The sequence below is a fragment of the Rhinolophus ferrumequinum genome, chromosome 14 (assembly GCF_004115265.2).
Source record: "Rhinolophus ferrumequinum isolate MPI-CBG mRhiFer1 chromosome 14, mRhiFer1_v1.p, whole genome shotgun sequence".
Lineage (NCBI taxonomy): Eukaryota > Metazoa > Chordata > Mammalia > Chiroptera > Rhinolophidae > Rhinolophus > Rhinolophus ferrumequinum.
Genome location: NC_046297.1, coordinates 46544426 through 46571539, shown reverse-complemented (window position 1 = coordinate 46571539; position 27114 = coordinate 46544426). Strand labels below are relative to the sequence as shown.

Below are 27114 nucleotides of genomic sequence, written 5' to 3'. Positions count from 1 at the left end.
CACTTGAGGAATGAATATCTATTCCAGACTGAAGGCTTCAGAGAAAGTCTACTTTGGGATAACCTTGAGCTGAGTTTTTAAGCAAGAGTTGGAGTTAGCGTGATAAAGAAGGGCTGGAGGGGAAGCACAGGGCTTTCCAGAATGATGAAATCACATGGCCCCATGCACAGAAATGTGAGGAAGGAGTATACTCAGAGCATTGTGGGTAGTTGAAGTTGACTAAAGTCTATACTAGAAATGAAAAGGGATGAGAGCTGAGGAAGTGAGTGTTATGAAGGCCCTTTTATGCTTTGACAAGGTGTTTGGGTTCTCCTGGGCCCTTTAGGATGATTTTAAGCACAAAAAGGGCTAGTTTTGTTTTTTTGGACATACTGTGATTTGGATAAAGAAGGAGACAAGAAAGAAGGCAGAAAAAACGATAACAAGAATATTGCTATAATCAAGGAAGAAATGATGAAAATTTCAACTAAAGCAGTGGTAGAAGGAACAGAAAAAGAGAACAGACATTAAGAAAGCAGGAATTATGCTACTTGGTTTCTGGAAATGAAAAGAATAATCGTGGGAGATATTTTGACTCCGAGTGGAATGAAAAAGAGAGAATAGTAGTTATAAGCACTAAAGAAGAGAAGTGTGTGTGTGTGTGTGTGTGTGTGTGACTATGTGTGTAAATAAACATTTAGATGTGAGAAAAGGAGAAGAAATGGAGAAAAACATGGAATACCTTATAGAATGAACTGCCTGCAGAAGCAAGAAAGGAGATGCAGAGGTTCAGAATCAAAGGTGACTGAAAAGTTGGAAGTGAGGGAGAAGAAAAGAGACAATCTGTGGAAATAGTAAGAAACTCGCCTTGTGACTGTTTAGTTGGAGGAAGTCGGTGGGGAAGGCTTGCAAAAACAGTTGAAATGTGCTATTAGAGAAAGGGTAAAAAGCCAAGGTTAGAGATTTTTTAATTTAAATGTCATGTGTAAATTAGTAGCTGAAGCTTTGCAAGTGGATAAGCTCCCCGAGGCACTGGGAACAGAGGGAAAAGAGAAGAAAGGCCAGAGTATTTTGGGAAACATGCACAGTTAAATTCAAAAGAGCCAAGACCCAGAGAGATATGAGAAGTAGGAACGTATGGTAGTCCTGGGCCCAGATTAGAATGAATATTAAGAAGGAGGATATCATTCACAATGTCAACATCAATGAAACAAAATAAAAGACTCAATAAAAAGTCACGCCTCTGCAAAATTATAAATTATATCATTGAGATGGTAAAGATGGAAGGACATGGGCGGAGTCACTCAGAACACTCGTAGGAATGAAATTCAATTAGATTAGAATTTCATTTTATAGAACACTTATTAAATACCTATTACGTGCCAGAAGCAGAGGTCCGAAATTGAATAAAGATTTTATAAAAATCTGTGTACTCTAGAATCTCAACAATAATTTGGATATTACTTTAAAATTTATTTTATTATTATATCTTGTTATGGTGTCCTCAGAAGGTTCCCCTGAGCCTGATTTAAGTGCCAGTAGTTTATAGGGAAACAATCTCAGAAAATTTTTGTAGAGGTGTGGAAAAGCAAGCAGGAAAGAAAAGGAATGCCCTAAAGTGTGTGTTATAAAGACAACTGGAGCTCCATTCTACAGGCATACGCTAAGAGATAGGGTATAACACTTCTTGTAGTCTAATGGAGAAGCAAGGAAGCAAAAGTATTTATCTGCCAACTTCTGTCCATTATTGGTTGAGGACTACTGGAAACATTAATTCTCCAGAGCTTTCAGCTTTTCTGGCTTGCAGTAAGTTTGATCCTGTGGCTGGGAAAAAAGTCCTCAAATAGTGCCACAGATGTTTCCACTAAGCAGCCTTTGACAGATGAATACAGGTAAATGCTTGAGACATAGGGTAGGGATATATTTGCTACAGGGTGTGTATAACACAAGCTTAAGGACTCTGGCAAAGAATGGCTCAGAAATTGGTACTGGAAGAGTTAGAACTGCAAGGGGAGAAATGGAGACATCTAATAATTCTAATATTTTGCAATGATGTGGATCAGGAATCTCCGTCTGTCCAACAATACATTTCTATGATAATATCTTCAAATTTTAAGGTGGAATTTAATGCATGCATTATTAAGCCAATAAAATGTTGTCTATATTACTCTTTTTATGTGTATTTCCTACTTGTAGAAGCCAGTGTCACAAATGCCCCATGGGAAAATAAAACAAGTTTCTATTTTTATTGAACAGCATCAATGAAACAAGATTTCTCTATCAAATTCATTTGTTGAATTTAACAGTTTTTCGTACGTTTACTCTCATGTAGTGAGCAACCTGGGACTTTTTACTAATGTTCTATTTAAGTAATTATGCATGTTGCATGATTCTAGCCGTTGGCTGAATAAGACTAGTTAGCTACTAAAAACGGATATATTCAAAACAAGACAGGGCAAATGTCACTTAAATTTCAGACATCTAACCTTCCAAATAACCCTTGTTATTTGATACTTATTAAGCACTTACCATATGCTAGCATAGCAGAGATTTAGCATATGACAAAGATCTTTGTCCTCAGTAGAAAATAGGAAAACGTCAGAAGCACAACATATAAATATAGAAATTCTAAAACACCTCCAAAACAGATTTAAAGTGATTTTTAAAATTTCTTCCCTGTCAGTAGACCTTTGATATTTCCAGTGAATAAAACTATAAGACTCAAAAACATAAAGTATGTGTCACCACGGCAGCAGTTAATGTAAGTTAATTACTTGTCACAAAGGTGGGATGTTGGAAAGAAGGCTAGGTTCACTCACTGGCTAACAATTCATTCAGAGGTGAAAGATTACACATGAAAAAGCTGAAACTTAAAATGCATCAAAGACCTTTGGAGCCTATGATGATTAACCTTACGTTTCGGCTTGGAGGGTGTTTTAAATCAGATGAATAGTTGAATCAGTGAGTTTTGGGTAAAGCAAATTGTCCTGCATAATGTGGATGTGTCTCATCCAATCACTTGAAGGTCTGAATAGAGCAAAGAGACTGGTCTATTCAAGCAACAAACTTCACCTGCACCATTGGTTCTCCTGCCGGCTTCTACCTGCAGCCTTTGGACTAGAACTGCATTATCAGCTCTTCTAGGGCTCCAGTCTGCTGGCCTACACTGGAGATTTTGGACTGGCCAGCCTCCATAATCACGTGAGCCAATTCCTTATAATCTCTCTCTCTCTGTGTATGTATGTGTGTGTGTGTGTGTGTGTGTGTGTGTGTGTGTGTATACACACACACACGAGGGGTGCCAAAAAATGTGTACACATATCAAGAGATGTTATCTATGTATTACTTTTTGAAGTTGAATTACGGTAGCAAATTGTTGTATGACGCTCGCTCAAAGGATGGCATAAATCAAATGAATGCTAGCATCACCATGTGACAGGCAGGACAGTCAGAGAAAAATGGCAGAAGCATGGCTGTCATTCGAGGAGTGCAAGACCATTTTGAAGTGGTATTTGAAATTCGAGGATGTTCCCCTGACTTAACACCCCTTGACTTCCACCTATGGGGGATCTTAAAGGATGTGGTGTACCATAGAAAACCGGCTATACTGGCCGTACTTCAGGAAGAAACTGAAATGGCATGTGCAGCGATACAAGTAGACACTTTGGTCAACATTGCTCAAGCAGTAGTTCGCTGTAATCAGAAGTGACTGGACACTGATGGTAACCACTCTGAGCACCTCTTGTAATTGCAGAAGTCAAATGTGACTTGTAATCATCTTTAGTTATCGGTATAGAATATTGCAATTCTAATATATTTTTTTCCTTTCTTAAAATGTGTATACATTTTTTCGGCACCCTCTGTATATGTATGTGTGTATATACATATCTAGCTTTATCTCTATATCTATATGTTATACACACACACAAATACACACACATGTATTCCATTTTCCTGTTTGTTCTATTTTTCTGGAGAATCCTGACTAATACAGAGTCCTTGGAAAACAGTTGGATTTAGGCATGTAAAATCCTCAAACATCAAAGGTCTACTGTTTTACTTGTTTAATTTAGAGTGTCTTTTCAATTTTAAACTGGATAGATTAATGGGTCCTTTTTTATGGGTGACTGAGCTGTAACAGTTAATATTTATTGATAACTCACATATGCTACCTTATTTAGTCTTTACAAAAGCTCTATAAGATAGGTAGTATTATTATCCCTATATTATAGATAAAATTTCTAAGACAGTATTTGAATGCCACGTGGGTTCTTGAGTCAGACTGAGTTGACCTTGAACTAGTTATTTAACTTCCCAAAGTAGCAGTTTCCTTCTCTGTATCAAAGAGGATAACTATTTTCCTCTCCTACGCTTGTGTAAGAATTAAATGAGATATAAAACATGTAGAGCACTTTGACCCATATCTGGCCTAATGAAAGTATTAACTATTCTGCTGCTATTATTAAACCATTAAAGCATGAAGTATTAACAAGATAATGAAATGTGAGCAAAAGATTTTTTTTCTATGTTTAATGTATTGTATGATTCCAAGAATAACTTTTTAGTCAAATCAATTTTTTGGTGTTTCTATACAGCCTATATTTCTTCAAGTGTTCTACACTCATCCAAATGCTTGGTCTGCAAAGGCTTCCTGCAGAAGGTGGCATATTGCTAATGCATTTCAAGATGGAAACTTGAAAGATATAAAAAGGATTTGACATCTGGCATGGTGATTCAATTAATTACTGTTTTGGATTAATTAGTGTGCTGAGTCTCTTGAGCCAACACCATGAGTCTGAGCAGAGTAATATTACATTGTTTGGAGAATAAGCAATTTAAAAGAGTATTCTAAATCCAAATCTGATTCAAGGTTGGGTAAGGGAGGGTTAGTAGGGTAGATGTTTTATAATAAGGATAATTCATCTTTATGATATAAAATACATATTAAAGTACTGTCCTCATTATAAGGAGTAATAAAATTTCAGAAGTCTTTGAATTGACTCATAACTGCTCAAAAAGACTATGAAGTACCACAACAAATATTTTGCCCAAAGTATAAAACAAAACAAAACAAAACGAAAAATACCCTAATCATTGCAGATTTTCTCCCAGAGATTTTTTTTATAAATTTAGAATTCCTTTAGTAAAATCCCTGACAATTTTATCATGCTCATATCATGTTACAGATGCTACTGAGGAAGCAGTATGACATGGTCTTTAAAACTGCAGATTCTGGAAGCAAAAGGCCAGAGCTTTTATTTTCTTATCTTTAAAATACAATTTAAAATAATACCAAATTCACAGGTTTTGAGGATTAAATGAGCTAATCTATTTCCAATTCTCCATACAGTGTCTAAAAAATAAGTATGCCGTATACGCTAACCAATTGTTCTACAGCAGGAAAAGTAGTAGTAGTAGTATTTAATGACATAAAATCATAAGCAAATTCTAAAAGAGAAAGTTATTGCAAAAGAATAACATTTTAAAGACTATTTTAGCTAAGTAATTAAGTTTTTAAATAGAGAAAAATACTACAGTTTAAGAAAATAGCATGAATTAGATATTTAAACGCCCCCCCCAAAAAAAAACCTAGGGTATTAAGATTGTTTTCTATGAAGAACTATTATGTACTACTGGTTTTTGATAGACTAACAAGTATTCATACACTTCAAAGAGTATCAAATTTCTGAAAACTTCAGATCTATAAATCGAACATTTAAAAAGTATAAAATATGGCATAGAACAGCTTGAGAGCCATACAACAGTATGAAAAAAAAAATAATGTCATCCGTGAAAAACACAGGAAATTATTTCACTGACAAATTCAACTTTCACAGATAGATTTCCCACACATCACAACTTGGCATATGATAAAAATGTATAAAAGTACCACTCTACATATATACAGATAATGACATAAAGATTAATCAAAAATTGCATTTTCATATAGATATTTTCATATAGTAAAGGGGAAAACGTTCATCTCATACCAACAATAGGTGCCACTTTATTGGCAGTACACTTTTGAAGAAATATTAGAAATGACTAAAGGTTTTGTTGGCGTCTTATACGTAGTGATCAATAAAATAAATATTTTATTGCCTTAAACATTTTTAAGCAGTGCTAGAGAACCAATAGAAACCTCCAGATAAAATGGATTTAGAATAGCATTTAACTCAACCTTTGATGTTTAGACAATCTTATTCTTCTTGCCTTTGCTTAAGAAATCAGTATAGTTAATACTGCTCTCTCAAAGGAATCAACAGAACAGTCTATTAGTATTCTGGTGAGTGGGGGGCCTCTGGTGAGTGGGGGGCCGCATCTGAAAACCTTTTGAAGTAGGTGCACTGGACCACCAAAAACTAAACTGCCCAGATTATTAAATATGTAGCCTGGCCTATCAACTTATTTGTTTCTTAAATACATGTGAAATCTCATACTTCATCCTTTTATGATTTTAGAAAGTAAAAAGTACATCCTTAGACTCTCACATGCTATTTAAAAGTTTGGCGACACAAATATTTCCTATTTATTCCCAACATTACTTTTAGTTGGAACCAATAACATCCGTCTCATTCGTCTCACAACATGGAATAAGCAGAGATCCACAAATATCAGTTTCTTGCATGTAATAACTTGAACAAGAAAGTCTTTCATATAATAAACTGAAGAAGAAATTCAAAGTTGCAGAGTTCAGTACATTTGTCAAAACCCCTCTGGGAGTTTTTATGTCCCCACAGTACAGACAGAGTCATTTACCAGCCATGAGACTCTTCCTACATAAATGGAATTTAGAGAGAAGGACTTAACATTTTATATATATAATTTCTGCATCTCCTAAAGAATATAAAACATTTTTCTGCCCAAGTTTTATCATGGGTAGTATTATCACTTATAAAAGGAGAGCTCGTAATATCCTAATTGCCAGAACCTAACAATGTTACATTACATGGCAAAGGGTTGAATTAAACAAGCAGATAGAATTCAAGTTTCTAATCAGCTGACTTTAAAACAGATTATTTTAGATTACCCAGGTGGGCCCAAGGTAATCACAAGGGTTTTTCCGCATGGCAGAGGGAGAGAGAAGAGTCAGAGTCAGAAGGTGGACATGAGAAAGACTGAATCAGCCATTGCTGGCTTTGAAGATGGAAAGGGGCAATAAGCCAAGGGCTGTGGGCAGCCTTGAGAAGCTAGAAAAGCTAAGAAAACAGATTCTGCCCTAAAGACTTCATAAAGGAACTCAACCCTCCAGACACCTTGATTTTGGCCCAGCGAGATTCATTCCAGACTTGGAATCTTTAGAACTGTAAGGTGATATATTTGTGTTTTTTTAAGCCACAAAGTTTGTGGTAACTTGCTATAGAAGCAATAGGAAACTAATATATCTAATTCAGAAATGAAGTTTCAATGTAACCAAACACCTCATCTTTCCATTACATTTTAAAACATCGAATTAATCAGTTGTCTACATAATCTTTAGACCTAGAGATAGACTTTCTGGTGGCAGAACTTTTTGAAAAAGTTAACAACAAAAAATAATGTTAATCATTCATCCTTGCTCTTAAAGGTACCAATAGTATTACCAAGGAATAACAAAGTTGTTTATTTCTTGCTCATATGTAATGTATGACAATTAATTTATGTCATCTTAAAAATAAAAGCATTTGTATATATTTTTAAATGTGAACAGTATTAGTCTGGCTAAGCAGATAAAGCAACAACCTTGCAAATTACCTTACTAAACAACCACTTAGTAAGATTAACCTGTTTCCTTCTATATTCTGCGTATATTACAGTTACAGACAAGCCACTTGGAAAATATCCAAGTTTTGTGTCCATGAAAAAGGAAAAAACAAATGGTTATTTTTAGTGATTTCACTGGGAAGCAAGCAGAGCTAATTTCTGAGCTATGACAAAATACTGAGTCAACCATCTTGGAACATCCACATACCAATGAATTATTATTCAGGTCCATCTTCCCAGCGAATGGCCCCCAGGTTGTTCCCACAGGAAGTTGCTGCCGACTCTGAATTTTTCGTTCCCCATCTTTCTGAAAAACTTCCAGCTCGCCTGCAGACAATAAAAACAAGAGGTGGTTAGAGTATTTTCACTTGTGCTTTAACAATAGCCACCTCTTTTTGTGTGTTTGCTTTATACGCACAATATTCTCAAGATTCATATAAGAGAATTCATTATCTTGTCTGAAAAACAACTGATCTTGTTATCCTGACAGGAATATAAAACTTGTCCTTATAATCGTATTCAAATTTAATCCAATTCATCTCTTGTACCTTTTCACACACACCATCTACTGAAGTCAATTCTGTTTAGTAAGTCCTTAAGCACCAGATATAATAACACTTCCTCAAAAAGCAATGATCCAGTGCCAAACAGATGGACAAGAAACATTACAAAAATGACTTAAGAGTTGAAATTCTTATATTTGACCACCAATGTAAATAAAAAACTACTATATATAATATACCTTAGGCAATAATTTTATTAGGTTGGTGCAAAAGTAATTGCGGGTTTTGCAATTTTTTTTTTTTAACCTTTTAAACTGCAATTACTTTTGCACCAACCTAATAGTTACTCAAGACTCTTGGTCAACAAGAAACATCTGGTGAGTTTTTGAAAATACTTGATAATTTTCTACAATTTTACTAGTTTCAAATGCATAAAACATCTACCGATACAAAAAGTAGAGATTCATGTCTTCCCAAATTAGAAATGTTTCACCAAAGTCATTATTTTTTTATATTTAGTACTTTAGGTAAGATTACATGTTAGCTAAAGAATTTGGACAAAAACACTTAAGAAATAGCCAGCTTAGGATGGTCTTCTTCCTCCCGTTTCCTCCAAATTATTTTGGGGAAATAGGAAGTAAAGACAGTATGCAAACTGGCATAAAGAAGGAGTTGGAATTCATCAAACGCTCACTTAAGAAACTAATTAATTAATTTTAAAAATTAGGGCTTCAAAATTTCAAAGAATGGCCATCAGCCTAAATATTGTTTAAGATAAACAGAAAAATATCTCGATCAGTAATTGGAGCCTCTCTCTTTCAATGATTACATCTATGATATTTAGGTCTTGCACTATTACCATACCATATTATGATGCCAAACTTTTATATTTTAAAATAATCTTAATAATATAATTTATCCATTTTAATGGTATTTCTTCTCAGCCTGCTCAATAGAAGACATGAAAATGGGAAGGAATAGAATAGGAAGAAGTATAAATGGAAATCCATAGAGAATAAAAAGCTGAGGAAAATTCTGAACAGAACAGAATATATTCATTCAGTAATTAAATTTTCCAAATGATACATAAGTCACAATAAGTAACATATTATGAAAATTTTGCATTAATATGGCCTTAGTTTCTTTTCAAGTCAACCACTATCTTTAAATATGAAGATCGAACCTTGATTTTTTAAAAGCAACACCATCAACCTGAGTTCAATTATATCTCTTCTTTATATCTCTACGTTTGTGTCACCTCTTTTTAATAGTTAAAATACCAGACATTACATTTCATGTTTTTATAATGGCTTATCCCAAAAGCCAAAATTAAAGTATTTAAATCACAATCAGCTAAAATATAGTGTAATGGTTAAATTGTGCCCATAAAATATAACTGTATCTGAACAATGAAGATGTTCATATTCACAGTAAAATACTTAAGTTCTAAGAAGTTCACCTCCATTCTCTCTCCTCACACTCCCTTCCCCCCCCATTTGTCAAATATACTAAAAATGGAAGAACTCATTAATTAAGACACACACCTCCCAATTTTTTTTTCACTGTGATGTATCAGTAGCTCAACATGATTGGCAATGAGGAAAATAGACCCAGACAGACTCGATAGGACTGAGCTTCTGAAATACAGTGTTAGAAACAGTGTACTTATATTAAATAACATATTAAGTATCAAGTCTTGAAACTTATTCAGTGTTCAGGGAATAAATAATAAAAACTTGGTTTTGTAAGTGGGGTAACAAATCTTTTCTGAGATTTCCCCCTGAAACTGTTCTTCATCCCTGTGCAATCTTTTTTATCAATGCATTGGAATCAGAGGCCTGTACAGAAACATCTTCAAAGTCAGAGCACAGTTAACAATCTACTATGATGTCAAAAAGGAATCAGTGGGAAATATTCCTCAATGTATGCATATTCACATGTGATAATGCAGTTTAAATCTTTATTTAAATCTTTAGAATATTTTCTTTTATTTAAATCTTTAGAATAGTTTCTTCTATTAGAAAAGAAACTGTTTAATTACAGTCTGATAGGAGTTCTTAGTATTTTCAACCATACTTACTTACATTTTAAGCAATTTCTTTACAATTTACTATTTAAAGGTAAAATATACTTCAGTCCCATAGCTAAACACTAGTTAAGAACGGTCTTTTCTACATACAGATGACACCCAAATAATTTGCTTGTTTTTACATGCTAAAAAAACAGTTATGCCACATTTAAATGTGACCAGAGAAATCATGAGAATCTTTGAAACCCCTTTAAAAACAAATTTTGAAGCCGTACATCCTCTCTTTCTGCCACTGACATTCTTCATTTGAAAGGGGTTCAGGCTCAGTCAGTGAGTTCTTATCTATATCTATGGGTTTACAAGCAGGTCTGTCTTTTAATGGATTAAGAACTACAAACTTAGGGCAGATCATAAAGTGATACCCAAATATCTCCAAAGTTTTTGAGGTGTCTTTAACTATGCATTAAAGTTTTAAGCAAACCACAAATACTTTTATGAGCTCTGAGAGGGCCATAACAGAAAGTCCAGTAACTGTTCAAGCTATCAAGTCAATCTTTTCAACTTTATTAGACAAACAGGCAAATCCAAGTCTCCTTCCTTGTTCATCAGGAACTTATTTCATGGTTTGGGAAATCCTTTCTGTTGCTGAAATAGTGAAATAAAAATATTCACTTACCTACAACGGTGCTATACAACTGCAAACAAATTGAAAATAATGCATTTAGATACTACCAAGGCTACATAGGTTAATGATAGCAAAAAAAATAAGACATTGTATAAATGTAAGTTATATTTAATTTAACTTCCATATTGCTTTAGAGTATAATATTTTTAATTTTTTCAAAGATTAATAAGTGTCATAAAATAGAGGAAACATTACTGCATTAAAGGTAAGAAGATTAATGTGTAGCCCCAACTCTATCCAATAACCAGCTGAATGGCTTTGAATATGTTATATGTTTTCTGAGTCTTTGGTTCATCATTGTTACAGAGGGGTTTGTACTCACTTGCCATTTGGTAAAGTGTCCATGACACCATGATTTTCTTGCCCCAGATGTGACATATTATGAGAAATAAAAAGAGTATTGGGATGACAATCAAAGACCTAAGTCCTAGAACCACTTTATCACAAAATGGATGTTTGACTTGAAAAACTCAAGAGATTTCAAAATCTGAAAGCAAAGCTCCAGTTCTTACTCGATTTGTTTGTTCATTCTTTTTGCCTCTGTTCATTAGTTTATTCATTCATTTATTCTACTAATACTTATTGAGTGTCTCCTAAATGCCAGACAGTGAGTTATATCCAAGCACAAAGTAAAAAAAACAAAACAAAACAAACAAACAAACCGAGGCCTGGAATACATTTCAGGAAGTGTAATACATAAGGCTTGGGAAGTAGAAGCTATAGAATATAGTGATTATTCAGATTTTAGGAGTCAAGGAAGGGAAAAATACAATGATGTTCAAGTATCTGTTTTGGGCCAATGGGACAATGTTCACGTACCTATTGAAATAAGGAACACAGGAAAAAAATGAGATTTAGGAGTAAGATGAGGAGTTTTAATTTGGAAATACTGAAGTTGATATGGCTGTAAGGAAGATGAGAGGTGATTTTTCAATTGGCATGTACAACAGGCCTGGGCCTCAGAAAGAAGAAAGGTTGTGGCAAGAGTGATAAATATTGGTATTTATGCATTAAAATGAGCTTGTATATGGTAATAAAAGTGATAAGATTGTTGATCTAGGAGAGAGTGTATCATGATCAAATAAGAAGATCTAGGACATGGTTCCAAGGATCTTCAAAAGGCAGAATGATGGAGGAGCAGGCACCGAAAATTTACAAGTGCAAGAGAACAGAAAAGCAACTGCATATCGTACCACAGCAGCTCATGTATTGATTCAGAATTTAAAGGAGGAGGGATCAATCAAGTAATCTAAAAATTTATGAAAGTAAGAAAGGGACTGGAAAAATTCCTTTTGATGAGGTGGAAATCATAGGTGTCTGGAGTGAAAGGAGTTTTGTAGAACAGGAGGGCAGAACACAGACTGGAATGTGTTCAAAACTGAATTAGAGAAGTGGAGCAAGCCGGTGATCCTCAGCAAGTTCCTTAACCCTTTGAACTTCTCTTTCTGCACCCAAAATAGGAATTACAGTATCTTCTCCATATGGTTGCTGTGAGCATTAACTCAGATAACATATGCAAAGTACCTAATAAACATTTACTCTTTTACGCAAAAGAAATTGAAGCATTCTAAGGGCATGTCCACATATTTCTATCATCCCATCTAACCATTCACCAGGGTCTCTGGTCACATTCCCTCTTTAACTTCTCTATCCAAAATACTCCCTATACCTTGATGCTTTTCTTTTCAAATAGCGCATGAATCCACCTTTCTTATCAGGGTTTCCCAGGTATTTATCAACTCAGAGGTACATGACCAAGCCTCAATTCACTCTACAACTCCAATTCAGGCTCCATATCCTGGCCAGGATAAGCTTTTTAAATCTACACTTTCACCATATCAGTCATTCGGGCAATTTTCTTTACTAGCTCCCTTTTGACCATCCCAACTTGAACATCTATGTCTGACTCTTAATACTATCACAGTGTTGCTCCACAGTGTCTGCCTAACTTTCTGTTCTGCTCTCCAAAATACATTCTTCTTTCCTCTAGTCAGGAAATTCTTCACTGTACCTTCCTTGTCGTCTCCAGTTTAACTTCCTCACCTTTCTGAGAATTGTTCCTGCTACCTGGCAAACACACCATCTTCCTGGTTGCTTGGATAAACCGTATTATTGTTACAAGATCAATTCCAAAGCTAATCTCTTTCATGGAACTTCTCATGAACTCCAGAACACACTGAGTTCTCCTTCCCTAATATTTCCATGATATTATAGTCCAATACCACAAAGTTTTGCATTTAATTATTCCCTAGTGGTTTCCCATTGATAACTCCTTTCACCCCAATAGGAGTATAAACAACTTGAACTAGAGGCATATATTTTCTTTCATTTCTGTTTATTCCCTGGTAATTAACATGGATTGTGACATGTGGTAATTGCAAAATACAAATTGAACATAGTTGATTGGATCAGATTTTTATAAGATCATAAACTCAATTTTAGTATAGTTAAAGTTGATTTTGAAGGGCAAAAACGGTGTTTTAATATGTGTCTTCTTTTCGTATTAAAACAATCATACATTTCATTTGTTCAACATTTTACTACATTCACGTACATTACCTCATCTGTGAAATATGGAGCAGGATGAAAAATAAAGATTTTTCTTCTCTGCCCAGTTCATATTTTTGAAGCTATTCTTCAAAAAGAAGCCTTATTTTTTAACATGCTGGGTGAGTTCACACAAAATATTTGAGCCACATAGGATGGACTAATCAATTTTGGTAAAAGATAATATTGTTAGTGCTGAGGGCTGTTTCTCTTATCTTCTTGATAATGCATACTTTTAAAAGTCTGTGATTACTCAAAGACTTACGATAGCTTCACTTAAAAAAAAAAGCTCTAACTCAGAAATTGCTACCAAACATACTGCGGCTTTTAAGATATCACCCCACTTTTTTGCCTAAATAAAAGAAATTTACTGGTGGAAAGAAACACTTAAAATTATGAGAGATACACTCAAATCTTTTTTCATTAAAGGTGCTATCAAGCCATCATTTTGTTTCTTTTTGATAAGGTCCTTTCAATGCCTCTTTAGAAAGCTGAGTGTATGAAAATTGTAGCACACCAAATGGGAACAGAAAAATGTGGGCCTTTTAGCATAGTTATCAGACATCATGCTTCAACTGAGTTCAGCATTAACTTGATGACATAAATGTATATGGTATTTACAGAACACCCCTTAAGTCCAGGCTCAGATTTCATACGACATGTTTGCAAGTAAATGAGATGACAGAAGATCATGTTTTATATGCTGAAAATAAACTTTGGATTGGTTTAAACTCTCTCTCTCTCTCTCTCTCTCTCTCTCTCTGTCTCTTTCTCTCTCATATATATATATATATGTATAATGCGTGTGTATGTGTGTTTCCCCAAAAATAAGACCTAGCCGGATCATCAACTGTAGTGCATCTTTTGGAGCAAAAATTAATTTAAGACCCAGTTTTATTTTACTATAAGACTCGGTCTTATATAATATAATATAATATAATATAATATAATATAATATAATATAATATAATATAATACTGGGTCTTGTATTAATTTTTGCTCCAAAAAATGCATTAGAGCTGATGGTCCGGCTAGGTCTTATTTTCGGGGAAACGCGATATATGTGTGTGTGTGTGTGTGTGTGTGTGTGCGTGCACACACACACACACACATACATACAGCCAAATTTTAAAGCAGACCACATGAATTACTTCATAATGCTTATCAGGCCTTACTATAGCAGAAGGCTATAGCATCAGAAGCCATATTTACATTTTCTTCATGGTTGGAAAACATTATATATCATGGTATCAAACATGGACAGCCCCCGAGTCATGCTGAGTTCAAAAAGCGCTCGAAGATTCTAAAAAAATCTCAAAACATGTTCAAAGTCAGCCAAGGTGGCTGAAGTATGGCAGAGCTCTTGCTATTTTATGGTTTAACCATTTGACAGCTGCCTGCCAGAGACATAAGAGGGTTAGATGATCATTTTACTGCTGATGATCTCAGCAGCCAAGCTGCAGTCTTGCAACTATGTGTGTTTCCTCGGGCATTAATAACAGCATGTTTCATCTGCATTTTAAGACAAATCATGCCATTTATATTTTGCTATGTTGATCCATCTCAAAACACGGACTGGCACAGGAAATGACAGTTCTTGGTTAGTGGCTACAAATCGCCTCACAGGGATACCTTTTCTAATTTTCTTTCTCAATTTTTGAGTCATGCAGTCATAACACACACTAAACTACAGTTTTGAACATAAACTTGAAATATGACATTCCCTATTCAAGTACTCCAGTCAAAACCCTGATAAATCAGGCTGGCCATGCAGTGATCTTATCCTTCCTGACTCTTTAATAAATCGAACCTTGTAAGTTTGTACTGTTGGAAGTTGTCACTAAATGAAATTGTGACCTTATCCGGCGCATGAACTTATCCTGCTGACAACTACATTTATTGTATGGATAAGAAAGGAAAAAAAAAAAGAAAAAAATAATAAAGAAAAAATGAGATATTTGATAATTCTGATCTTAGCCATACGTAACTCTAACAGATGGGATCTTTTTGATGTTCCATTAATGATTTGCCAAAGATGAGTCTCTACTTAGAGAAAAATGCTCACCCAAGGTAAGTGCTGGGGGCACTGCAGATGGTATTAAAAGTACATGAAGAGGTACTGGATAACAGCAGTGAATCAGAAGCTATTAGTCTAACACAAAGAGCCCCGAATTAGTTTGTAATTGCACTGGTAAAGATAACATAATGGTGGTGGCAAAATAGAAACATTCCCTTTCAACGCGATGCCTTCGGTGCCTAAAAACTCTAAAACAAGACACTGAAATTGTCTGAAACCTAAAGCAAGTTAAATCACTGCATTTCTCAAGAATGCAAAATGCACCCTTTGGCCATAATTTCTAAAAAGTCATAGAATTCAATGTGTACAGTACTGTTTAAGAAACCAATCAACATGTATATGCTACCAAATATTGGCATGTATTACAAACTCAGGAACATTTTACATTATTTTGGTTGGCCTTAAGAATTAATTCTGAGGCTATTATATGTCTGGGTATTCTTTCTATCTGAATGACCATTGAAACCTACAAATTATCATCTCAACATAGAAAGAGAAGAGATAAAATATGGTCGTGGGTAGTAATAGCATTGGGCATAAGGTAGAAAATTTAAGATGTTTTTAAAAACAACACCATGATTTGAAACAGTTAGAAAGCCATAACCTGCATATTTACCTACAAAATAAGTTTTATATACAGAGACCATGTTCAAGATTAGGAAAAAGAGATTACCACATTTTGTCCTTTTGCTCTATGGTCTATTTATATGAACAAAAAACCCAGCTCATCCCAGGTATCTGAAAATATTCACCTGGAGTGTGACTAGCTTTGCCAATGTTTGGAAAAGTTAGTAAAGGAGGAGCTGCCTTTTTTGAACACTTTTCAGCTGCTGAAGGAGGAGAGGGGAGTCACCACTCTTTTGCTCAAGAAACCTGGCACAGTATGCTTCTTTGCTGCCAGAAACCTCCCCCCTGACCTTCCAGACAACACTCCTTGTCACAGGCTGACCCAATACCACTTCTTGATTCAAATCTTGAGTCTTGGAGGGAGGGTATGGTTAGGGAGGAATCGTCACAGACGTGAGAGGTCTGGGCTGGCAGACACAGGAAGCAGCAGTGGAAGAGCAACAGCCAAAAGTCAGTCTACCAGCAGGAGGGCCACAGAAAGGGCAGGGCCTGCAGAGTACAGGTCAGGGGAGACTTGTTTTCTCCAGAAGGAGAAACTCCAAAGGAGAAACTCTGGGTAAAAATCAACCCTAGATCCTGTTCAACGAAAAAGAAGCACGGAACAGCTTTAAAGGACATTTAATACACAACATCAGTGGATCGATCTCATTGGTATTTATGGTTCTACATTTTAGGCACCATTTACTTTTGTCTGTTAAAATTGCACGCTTTCTCATAGGTTACATTTATTAACTTAGAAGAAGATAATGCACAATGAAACTTTTCAGAGGTTATTGCTGATATTCAAAGACCAGCTATACTTGATTACTGGCTTACGAGGTGTCTCTTTAGCTGGACACCTATAATAACCCCAGATATAGTCATTTTTACATTGTAAGATAGTATAGATGGAGATAAAAGAAAATATACTGACAAGCTTTAACAGATAAACATTATTAAACATCTATTGTGATTACAATGAGTTTTGCCTAGAAGGAAAGGCCTAGATGAAGCTCTATTTGGGGGTGAGGAGATGACTTTTTGGGTCACAATATGTGAGACTACAGGATGCCAGAATGATTTGACAGATGAATAAATAACATGAGAAAAACTACAGCATTACTTTGAAAGCTTTTAATCTAAAAGGAAGTAACAGTACACTGTAAAGTAATCTCAGGCAGTAATAGAAATGTGCAGAAAACTGGTCTGAAAGTGGTATGCTATTATGGACTTAAAAAGTTTGTATCCAGAGAACAAAAAGTACAAGTATTACTTGTAAGAATTAAAAAACAGAGAGAGAAAAATAGAACCATAAACAAAAAAATGTAATATGTCACCAATGAAGAGATCATAGGATACGTGAGCTCGTACCTAAAATATCACTGCCAGTGCACCATGTATAGTATTGAAACATTTATGAAACCTTGATGTGGGTCCCAAAATTTAGAATACTGTGCAGTACTAAACACTGAAGCATTAATTTAATTAGTTACCCACTTAATTATCTTATTGTATGGCATCTCCAATAAATACAATATACTATGTTTCCCCGAAAGTGAGACTTAGCCGGACAATCAGCTCTAATGCATCTTTTAGAGCAAAAATTAATAGAAGACCTGGTCTTATTTTACTATAATATAAGACCTGGTCTTATGTTAATTTTTGCTCCAGAAGATGCATTAGAGCTGCTTGTCCGGCTAGGTCTTATTTTCGGGGAAACTGGTATGTACATACTTATTGATTTGAAAATGCCTTAGTCTATGGAAAGATTGAATACTCGTATGTCTGCTACAACATTGGCACAAAGTTTTTTGTTTCTAAAGTTTGAACTTGTATTGCTGAAAACATTATTAGTTTCAGAAAACACTTCCAAGAGTATAATTCCTAAAGATCAAGCGAGCTACAGTCATTCACTTGTAATTCTGGAGTCTTTTATTAATGCTTGTATACCTTCAAAGTTGTTTATATTCTTAACTACACATAACTTACAGCAATCATTTTGCCAAGGCAGTCTGCTGGATACTCTGTTGCTTCAGTTGACTGTGATTTTATGAATAAAATTGTCCTGGAAATAATTCTGCCCACAGAAGTTTAATACCTGGTGAGCTATTGTAGCTCTAATTGGTCACATCCCAAATGAGCATAAGTAAGACTTCCTAGTAGGGCCACTCCAAGATGTGATGATTTCAGAGGCAGTTGCCTTTGTGTGGAGGAAAGAATCAAACCTTAGATCTGGGCAGCAAGCTCTGAGTTTATGGAAACTACACTCATGAGGAATAATACAGTCAATTTTCTGTGTTTTGAAGGCCTCAGCTGTATGGTATATTACTAGAAATATTCATCATTAGTATTATATTTAAAACTTACCATTCTTTGAAGTCTATCTGTCACCTCCTTTGAACAGTTCCCTGATTCTTACAGCCTCTCCTTGCCACAAGTTCAGAGGTAGTCTCTTCCTTTGAATTCCCATATTGTTTGATTTTTTTTTAATGTTATTAAATTTATTGGGGTGACACTGGTTAGTAAAACTATATTAGTTTCAAGTGTACATTTCTATAATACATCATCTACTCTAATATTTTTCATCATTTTCTTCCTTATAACAGTGATTTGTATATATTTATTAGCTCTCTTCATGGAACTTTCTAGATAGCACACGATGCTTTGTATCTGGTAGGGTTGCAGAAAATATAAATGTGTATGTGTGTTCATTGCTTTGGGTTAAATCATTGTTTCTAGAAGGTATTTAAATCAATTTGTACATTTGTAATACTTTTTCACTTTATAACACACACTTTAGTAGTTACTTCCCTGAGAAGTAAGCAGACAGAGTAGGTACAATGTTTACCATTTTACCTCCATATTTATTGGGCTGGGGCTCAAAATTAAAGAAACTTATTTAAGTTATAAAACTAGTAGTGAAACTGGGAGTCCGACCCTGGTTTTCTGACCCTCTCATGCTCATTTTACTTTATCAGACTGCCTCTTTAAAAAAAAAAAAAATTACAACTTAACTAGGTGGAAGGACTGACCTCAAGCCCCAGTATCATATCAGCAGCCATTAGAGTGGATTCATTTATAAGATTAGCTGCGAGTCAATTTGGAAAGCAGAATGTGAATGCCTGAAGGACAGGGCCACAGGGCAAATTTTGAAGAAGGCAAGGTGGTAGAAAAGATTAAACAAAACACTGGGAAAACAGTACAGGGGGAAGAATGGCAAAATTATTGTTTGATTATCAGAGTTCACAATAAACTTTTTACATTTCTGTCCCCAAAACGAAGATGCACGGTTTTAAAACAGTGTTTCCCCCTACCTTTAATGATCATTCATCAGAGAAAATATTTAGTTTTTAAACCAACTAAAAGGAAAAACAAAACAAAAACGAAAGCTTGATTAAATATAGCATGTCATTACTAGCATAAGAAATGACAGGAGCTTTTCTTCCTAAAAACACAGTGTAAAAGGCATTTTGAACACTTTGCAACAACGCTCCATCTTTTCGTTTGGTTGATAGCACTTTCTCCAGAGAAAACTTTCTGATGTGAAATTGTACCTGGTGATTGCAAACTGGAAAATCTGGTGCCTTCACATTCTCCAACTTGTAAAATATTTCGCTATCACACATTTAACACTCTCAGTAGGTTAAATAGGTATGTGTTCAATATATATACATTTTATTCCTCTTCCTTCAGTCCCCTCTCCTTTTCTCTAATCTTTTCCTTTCCAACATGAATATGGGATCTAAAATGGCAGATCTTGAAAAAGGAAGAAAAGAAGAAAGGGTGGGAGGAAAGGAGGAAGGGAAAGAGGGAAGTGGGGAGGGAGGAAAGAAAGCTGGCAGGCAGGCTGGCTGATATTATTCCTCATGAGTGTAGTTTCCATAAACTCAGAGCTTGCTGCCCAGATCTAAGGTTTGATTCTTTCCTCCACACAGAGGCAACATCACACAGATGATATCTAGAAATCATCACTTCTTGGAGTGGCCCTACTAGGAAGTCTTACTTATGCTCATTTGGGACATGACCCAATAGAGCTACGATAGCTCACCAGGTATAAACTTCTGCAGGCAGAATTATTTCCAGGACAATTTTATTCATAAAACCACACTCAACTAAACTTTATTTAAAGAAGTATTTACTAATTCAAAAGTATTTGTTGAACACACAATGCCAGGCACAATGCTGCATACTAGAGATATACACATGGATCTAATATAGATTTTTTCCTTATGTGACTTAATCTAATGGTGGTGAAGTAATTATAACCCGAACACATGAAGTTTTTGGTAAAGGTAGGAGATCAAATTTGACCAGCAAGAAAAAAAGTCTCCTAAGGCAACTCAGAGAAAGCAAGAATGACAGTTCAAAGGTGGGATAGCAAGCAAACGACGGTATAGCCATCTCTTTCCTTTAATAGATCAGAAATAATCGTTTCAAAAATGAACAAAATACAATGTGAATGTGAGCCTTTAAACACATTTGTTGTGTTATAAATAAAATTGTTTGTAAGTCAAAGGTTCAATGAACTAGAAAGTAAGGCTTTCAGATATAATCACTGCCAAATCAAAAGAAACAAATGACTAGAATATGTTGGGAAAAAAAAAACAGTTTCAAGACCATAGAAATTGTAACTGATGGTGAGAATTTCTGTTGTTCAATATTTTAAATATGTTAATTTCACGCAAAATAGTATTTCTAAAAGTTATTGGAAAAGATCTTATAAGCTGCCTTCATCTTAAATAATACTAGCCTTTTCTTAGAAAATATTTTCAATACTAAAAAAAAAAACAACGAAAAAAAACACATTACTTTTTTTGATAATTTCATATAAACTCCTGAAGTTGAGATAACAATACTAGAAGCTATCACCTCAAGCACTAAAGACCAGAGATGTGAGCTCATCTGTAAGTGCATCTATCATGTCCCCTTAGTTGACAGTGCCTAGAGATAGAAGAGACCCTTTTCATCACTTGTTCCTACGACAGACTAGGTGGAGATATTTATTCTCTAACATATGAGTACATTCAGAACCAATGATGTGGTTCTTGATACCATATTCAGGCACCCAGAAGTGACCACAATTATCTAAACTACGTATTTAGTCAACTGCTCTTCTTTTCAAATAAATTTCTAGTCTTTAGCATCATTATTATTCTTTAATGACGCTGTATCAGAACACATAATCAAAAAAGCATTCCATTTAAAGTATATTTGTCACATTCTACTATGTAAGTGAAGAGATATTGCTTACAATTACCAAGAGCTTTTGTTTATAAGTATTAGAAGCCAGAAAGTATGTTTGGAATAATGTATATCTGTCGAACATATATAAACATGTCCATTGGTAACATCTTTCAAAAAGGTTATTTTGCATATTTTTAAAGGAAAGATGGGAATAAACGTAAAGACAACTTGCACTAAGCTACCAAATAAATAAGTTATGTCTGAATTTCTCTCCAGCTTCACTAACTTAATTAAAATCATAGATAGTACATAACATTCTGCAGATCCATTCTGGTTTATTTACATCGTTCCTCCTAAATCCTGGCTATTTGGAATAGAGTTAAGATACAATAGATACTGATTGCACTGTGGAAATAATTATGCACAAGTCTTAACTAGAGTCAAAGGAATGATTTTCCATTGCTAAGAAGATAGGCTTACGTACTTTATTTTCAATGTTTAATAATCTATAATATTTTGTCCCCCACTAAATGCATGAATGTCTCCAGTTTTGTATTTTCTTTTACATATAAGAAATTTGATCACAAAAAGGAAACCATCTGAATGTATTGGGAAATAATTACACACACAGATAATAAGGAAATGACCAACGAGACATTATCAAATTAGGTTTGACAAATTCTTACAATGGAATCCTAAAGCATTAAGAGTGGGGATTAGTATATACACTCTTGGGGTTCGGTAATTCAGATCATATGAGAACAACTTGATTGACCCTCTTGAGCACCAGCTTGTATTCTCTGTGTATCCATTGTTGCTGATACTTCCCAGGGGCATCAATTTCATTTCTTAATTGTTCATCGTAAATTTGTTCTGAACGTGAGACCATATAGGTACCAAGACAATATTAATATAATGCCTGGTATATAGTAATAGTCAATGAATTTTATAATTTTACCTTAGTATTTTAAATTGAGAAGGAAAATGAAGCATATGAATAGAAACTACTTGCATTCACAATTCAGACTTGTTTGATACTCATAATTATCCACACTAAGACTAGCTTTCACCCAGAACCACTTTCATTCCAGATGAAGAAAAATGGAGGTGGATAAGATCATACTTAGGCAGGTGACAGGAGCAGCTCCCAGAGCTGGCTCTACCCACAGAGGTTATAGAAAGCTTCAGCCCACAGTAACCCCATACCAGTATTTCTTTTTCACTTCATAGGTAAGCCAGGCAGAGGTATATAGCTGTGAAGGTTAACATCAAAGGTAAGTCACTCACTCCATTTCTCAATAACCAGGATTAACGGCTCCACTGACATCATCCTTATATTATAGGGTTCCAGAGAGGAGAAAACAGGGAATATGCTTACACATTATGGAAGAAAAAACAAAAACAAAACAAAACAAAAAAACCTTGCAGAACCACATTAAAACAATGGAAAATATTTATCCTACTTTACTGCCTATCATTATATTCTTAAATTTCCGTTCTCAAATATTCTCAATTAAAAAATAACCAAGATAAAATGTATGTACTGAGTGCTTACTATGTGCCAGACATTTATTGAGTCCTGTATCTAATGTTCTCACTTTCACAATAAACTTAGGAGGAACAATTGTAAAAAAAATTAATACCTATGGTAAACCACATAAATTAAAGTAAAAGCATCTTTATTAGTTATCATAATCTTTTTTTTTAAATTTTTTGAGAATATTGGCGTTTGTATTTTCTAAGTTATTTAGTGTAGACATAGATATTACCTTTTTTTTTTCTTTTTAACTCAGTAGTAACACTTTGACTCAAATTGATGCAATTAAAGAAGTCGCAACATAAAAGAGTTGATCAAGATTAAAGAAAAACTGTATGAGAGATGGCTACTAGGAAGAAACAGAAGTCCCCAACAAACACTGCTATACTGAATAACAATGATTAAATGTATAATGGGCAATTATATTAAAGTTGGGGACAATCCTAATTTCTTGATGGGAAAAAAATGGCAATATTCCAAGTATAAACAGATATTCCCTCCAATATTTCTTTAAAAATATTATTATAATTCCTCACACTTACATATCTTTCTCAAAATTAAAAGTAATTCCTTAGCCAGAGTCCTGTGAAAATGCAGATTTATGACTATTATTGCCATCATTATTTTTGTCCATTCTGACCGACAATTTGAGCTCCTAAAGCAAGGATGTTAAAATTAAATAAATCATAGCTTTGGGGAAAAGATAGCATTTTTAAAGTACATTACTAATTTATTCTTTTGAATTCTCAAAGCCAACAAAGTATGAAAAATCAAGGTTACTACACAATGACTGCATTTATCGTTACTTCTTACTAAATCCATGTAGGTCAGGAAAGATGATCATATCATAAGCAAGCTGTGGGACAAGCATTTAGTCCGAACCAATTCATTTTTCATTCATTCACTGAACAAACATGAAATAAGCATCACCTTCGCGTATAGCCCTATAATCCTCATGCATTTGGGGGATCCTTTTTCTTAAGTAATTTTGCCAAACTGAAGACATTAAATCAATACTTCAAGTCCAACTTGTGTCTATAATAAAGCAAACACTTCCACCTTTATCGTTAATCACAACCATATGAGCCATTATACCTCCTTTTTTCCGGAACATAGGATTAGAGTAGGACGTTTTTAGTTTCAGCTTCATTATACGGAATATAATCAAGCTGGCAAGACCAGAGCTAAAATTTGAAACAGGAACTAGAACTAAGAGAATAATATAAACAAGATTTGAAATGAGACTACTTAACAGAATAAATTCTAAAGCACTTAAGAGAAATTAATTTACATAACACACAATGCAATTACAAGAAAAGAAGAGGCCAGCGTCATTAGGACAGGGTGAAAGAAGAGTCCAATTACAAATCATGGCGATCCCCTCTTGACCTCACTTAGAATACTGTTAGTCATAAATACATTCTACTGCATGAAATGAAAATGACAGATCTTCATTTCTTTTATAAATATTCTAATATCCATGCAAAGACTGACTATCCCCTAAATAGTTCAGACTACTGAGATTTTCCTACTCCTATAATTAAGAAATTTATTTTAGAACACAGTATTTTATTTCAGAACTTTACTACTTAAGAAACCTAAAGGTTCCTGGTTATAGAACTTGCATGGAAATATTCTGTAGGGGACCAAAATGGACATGTAGTACCAAAATGCCTTTGGCTAACCAGCCACTCCCAGTTAGAAGTGTTCATATTCTCCTTTCTTCCTTTGCACCAACATCCATCAAAGTACCTACAACACTGCATAGCATGTGAGTGTGTACACATGTATGCCTGACTAATGGCAATGATAATGTCTGGTTATTATCAACTTACACGGTTCAGGAAAGAAGATATGTATAATCAACTTTGTTTCTCAGACCTAGTACTATATCTTGAATAAAGTAAGGATTTCATAAATATTATCTGAATACACAGAGGAAGAGAGGGAGGGAGGGAGAAGAGACAGAGAGTGTGAATATACTATTTGCAAAAGCATACAGAGTGACTTCAATTAACACAGCATAAGATGAACATGAGAGTAGTAAGTAAAGAATACCTTACTTAAAAATTTGAAAACAAAGATTTCTTCTGTTCTTCTGTTAATAGGTTTAATTTCTTCCAAATATATGAATAGGAAATTATAAAAGAGAGAGATTGATGAGTTTATATAATCTGAATTGAGTCAGGGGTTCATACAATAAAGTTCCCCTTGATTGCTGAATTTATGATTCTACTCTGTGTAACACTGCACTCTTATAATCCAGGGGGGAGGTAGGCTGGGGAAATGGTGCTTCCTCTCTCTTGAAAAGAAACAGACGTAAATTCTTCAGAGGGCTTTAATCCAGGAGATTCTTACTTAATTCTAATCATGGAAATGCAAATCAAACTGAAAAAGCAGTCTATTAATATCACCGTGATCTTCTATTGTCTTTAATTATGCATTTCAATAGATCCCTAGCTAGTAAACATTTTTGTGGACACTAGAAACAGCCAAGTGAACTATCTGAGTTCCTGAAAACACTTTTAGTTCTAAAAAAAAAATCATAGACTCAACACACACAGATACACAAACCCCCATCATCCAGGTAAAAGTGGAAAGATCAGAATAAAATAGGTAGGTGGTATCAATGTCAACATCCTGATTGTCACATTATACTAGAGTTTTATAACTTGTTACCTTTGGAGGAAACTGGGAAAAGTGGATGAGAAATATCTCTGAATTATTTTTTACAACTGTGTGTGAATCTATAATGATCTCAATAAAATTTCAGCTAAAACTATAAATGTGTAACCTTGAAAGCCCTTCAACTAATTTATAATTACCAAAAACAAAGTCAACCAAATGAATTCAACACATCCCACTATAGATAGATTAGCCAACAATGGAAGCAAATATAAACTCTATTTCCTTAGGTTTTTTAAGAACTATGAGGAGAGAAATACCCTGGCTATTCCAATACCCAACTCATTAGTTGAAGAACTGCAAACAAACAACATGACATTTCTCTATTCAGTATTTATTGCTTCTTTGTAGAAGTTCAACTATAATATTTGTAACTTGCTATTGATAAATAAAAATTAATTACAACAGCTGTCAGGAAATAATTATTTGTCATATAAAAATTGTTTAGTGCACAAATAATAAAGTATTCCTTATTTGGAGCCTGGTTTTATTCCTGCTGAATCTGAAAAAGGTAGTTTTTGACCATTTTTTCAAAATACTAATTTTGAAATACTAATTACTAATTACTAATTTCCCAATGCATAGAAAGACTTTACAATATTTATTTTTATCTTCAAATACCATTTTATGAAAAAATAATTTTCTACATTTATGAAATGTTTTCAATTTCTTAAAAATGAGGTTGATTTAAACGCCATTTGGTGTCCATTTTCTCCTCTGTTCCTTTTTGTGAAATTCAGATGCTACACTGAGGCAGATAAAGTCATTACAACATTGCAATAAAAGAGTGAAATGTGAGAAACACACTGCCGAAATGGATGTAGACTGCTACACTGTTTTAAATGGAAATATATTGTAAGATTATACATTTCGCAAAATGGCAACACAGATATTATTGCTCCCTGGTGGAAGATACTAAAATCTCCATTTATTTGGCTGGTGTAGGTATGGCCTTAGGTGTACACCTACAAGTGAATTAAATCTAATTGCTTATTTTCAGTTTCCCTGGAAAGTACTGCCTTTAAGCAAGATGTAAATGCGTTTAAATGGGTATGTTCATCTGAAACTCTGTTCAATAAGTCAAGTGTTTCCTGCAATATAAAGATTTTTCTTTGATCCAGGATATTCATGATATTTCATTTAAAAGTATAGGCACAGCATGGTGGAATTGAAAGAGAATATGTTTTGAAGTCAGATGGACATAGGTTTGAATTCCAGCTTCGCTACTTAACAGATATGTGATAGGATAGTTAGTTAAACTGAAACTCAGAGTTCTCATTTATAAAAATGAGCGAAATAATATCTATCGTATGAGATTCTTACAATAATTAAATAGTATAATATGCACGATAAGGCCTAACATAAAGCATGTACTTCAAAAAAGAGTATCATATCAGGAATAATATTAAAGCTTTGTCTAGGTTCTGTAGAGTAGAATTAATACAGCAGATTCCCTGCCTCCATTTTACAAATAAGTACCAGATGCCTAATTTTGAGACATGAGTTCATATTTTAATTCTGGAGAAGAAAAGTTTGAAC

At 34.3% G+C, this 27114-nt stretch overlaps 1 protein-coding gene across 2 annotated transcripts in view; it reads right to left on the bottom strand.

Annotated features, from left to right (window-relative positions):
* The window catches only part of ZFPM2 (zinc finger protein, FOG family member 2), a 445713-nt gene that overhangs the window by 205353 nt on the left and 213246 nt on the right, over window positions 1–27114 (bottom strand). For both annotated transcript variants that reach the window (XM_033126666.1, XM_033126667.1), the window contains one exon: window positions 7931–8049. In XM_033126666.1, the coding sequence (XP_032982557.1) occupies window positions 7931–8049 (119 nt within the window). The remainder of the gene's footprint in view (window positions 1–7930; window positions 8050–27114) is intronic.